Below are 2,171 nucleotides of genomic sequence, written 5' to 3'. Positions count from 1 at the left end.
CTGCAGGCTCCAGTCTGCCTGGTAACACCCCAACAAAAGCGGCAGATTTGAGGCATTGTCATCCCCCCCGCACCTCTCCCCACGTGGCCTTCTGGCACGAGCCGACTGCCTGCCGCCTCATTTGCATCAGAAAGCGGGCGCCGGCCAATGGGCGTGCAGCCTAGCGCCAGCTGGCGGCGCCTCGCCTGCCGGCCTATAAAAGAGCACGTCTCGGCGCTGGGCTCACTCGCTGGTGGTGGGCGCGCCGAGTCTGGATCTGGGTGTGCGTTAGCGTGTCCTCTGCGCTCGAGGCTTTTGGAAACTTGCTGCTTAGACCGCAACATGACATTGGAAGAAATCCGCGGGCAGGATACAGTTCCGGAAAGCACAGCCAGGTGGGTCTGGGAGTGCGAAACTAGGCTGGTACGGGGGCAATGTTCAGGGTCTCTTGAGATGGAAGCCCGTGGGGTAGGTGTCTAGCACCCGATACCGGCGGGGTGCGGGCGCCTTGCGGGTGCTGAGAAGCCGAGGAAGGTTCAGGGCCAGAGAATCAGGGTTGCTGGCGCCAGGTTGGAGCTGGGGAGTCCGGGGGTGAGTCCCTGAGGCTAGAGAGTCTGGGTGCAGGCGTCCGGTCGGGCTTGGAAACCAGGAGTGCGGGCGCCAGACTGTGGCTGGAGAAGAGGTTGGAGTTGGAAATTCGGGACTGGAGGCTGCGCCGCATCCCGGGTGGGTCTCACTCAACTCACCGCCCTGGTTTTTTAACAGGATGCAGGGCGCCGGGAAAGCGTTGCACGAGCTGCTGGTGTCGGCGCAGCGCCAAGGCTGCCTCACCGCCGGCGTCTACGAGTCGGCGAAAGTCCTGAACGTGTGAGTATTCACGCGGCCCGGGCGGGGCGATTGGGTGTGGAGCGGAGGGGACATCTGGGAGCTGCATCCCGGAGACCCTGGCTCCCCAACCCTGACCTTATTCTCCCCATCTGCCTGCTCAGTGACCCTGACAACGTCACTTTCTGCGTGCTGGCCGCCGACGAAGAGGACGAAGGTGACATTGCGCTGCAGATCCACTTTACGCTGATCCAGGCGTTCTGCTGCGAGAACTACATAGATATTGTGCGCGTGGGCGACGTGCAGCGGCTGGCGGCGATCGTGGGTACTGGCGACGAGGCAGGCACGCCAGGCGACCTGCACTGCATCCTCATTTCGGTAAGTGCAGCCTCTGCGCCCTTCCCAGGGTCTCGCCCGCCCTGTTGTGTTCCGCGGCCAGCCTAGCTGACCCCTGCCCTCTCCTGGCAGAACCCCAATGAGGACGCGTGGAAGGACCCTGCGTTGGAGAAGCTCAGCCTGTTTTGCGAGGAAAGCCGCAGCGTCAACGACTGGGTGCCCAATATCACCCTTCCCGAGTGACAGCCCAGCGGGCATCTTGGTCTGATCGACGTGGTGACGCCCCGGGGCGCCTAGAGCACTGCTGGCTCTGTGGAGTGGCCGGCCCTAGGAGGGCGCCCTAGTGCGGCGTGGAGAACTGGCAGGCGAGGGTGCCTGGAGAGCGAGGAGCGCGGTCTCCGGAAGAGGTGGCTGGCGGCGGCAGGGGCAGGCTGGCCCGAGCCGAGGACTCTGCAAGTGTCTGTAGCGGCTGCTCGCCCGCCCAGGAAGGCCGGCCGAGGCGGGGACGCTGGCTCCAGGGCCGGGAAGGACGGACTGGCCCGGCATGCGTGACTCAGCAGCCTGTGCTCGGCACCAAAGAGGGCAAGGCGAGAAGAGGTGGCCTGGACTTGGTACAGCTGTGGGAGCGTGATGGACCTAGCAGGCTGCACTGCTTTTTTCAAAATGGATTCGGGCAATGATGCATTTTCTTAGAAAAAAAGGACGCTGCCGTTGAAGCTTTGAATTTTAGCAATAAACTAATTGAAACAAACTTACGCTTTTTATTGCGGGTAGGGAATCCTTGGGGGCGGGGTGGGGGTAGTGGGGTGAGCTGCGTTTCCGGATGGTTGCAGGAACTCGGTGGAGCGGATGGCACCTGTTCCCACCTTCCTGTTGGGCAAGAATTACAGGCTCGTCGGGCTGGCAGTGGGGGGAGGGGACGCCCGTGCGCGGTAGGGTAGGACTTGAGCCAGGCTCCTGTTTCTCTCCTTTTAGGAAGACTTAAAACTTGCAAGACAGGAGCACACTTGAGATAAGGCAGCCGGGTGGGT

The 2,171-nt window shown here is 62.5% G+C and overlaps 1 protein-coding gene across 1 annotated transcript; it reads left to right on the top strand.

Annotated features, from left to right (window-relative positions):
• The first annotated feature begins 208 nt into the window (after positions 1-208).
• Gadd45g (growth arrest and DNA damage inducible gamma) lies at positions 209-1,891 on the top strand. The gene is made up of 4 exons (XM_015503946.2): positions 209-374; positions 745-846; positions 969-1,182; positions 1,273-1,891. The coding sequence occupies exons 1-4, from the start codon at positions 322-324 to the stop codon at positions 1,381-1,383; spliced, it is 480 nt and encodes a 159-aa protein (XP_015359432.1). The 5' UTR covers positions 209-321; the 3' UTR covers positions 1,384-1,891.
• Positions 1,892-2,171: the final 280 nt, after the last annotated feature.

The sequence above is a fragment of the Marmota marmota genome, unplaced genomic scaffold (assembly GCF_001458135.2).
Source record: "Marmota marmota marmota unplaced genomic scaffold, marMar, whole genome shotgun sequence".
NCBI lineage: Eukaryota > Metazoa > Chordata > Mammalia > Rodentia > Sciuridae > Marmota > Marmota marmota.
The sequence above is the reverse complement of the archived record's forward strand: the minus strand, read 5'-3'. Positions and strand labels throughout refer to the sequence as shown.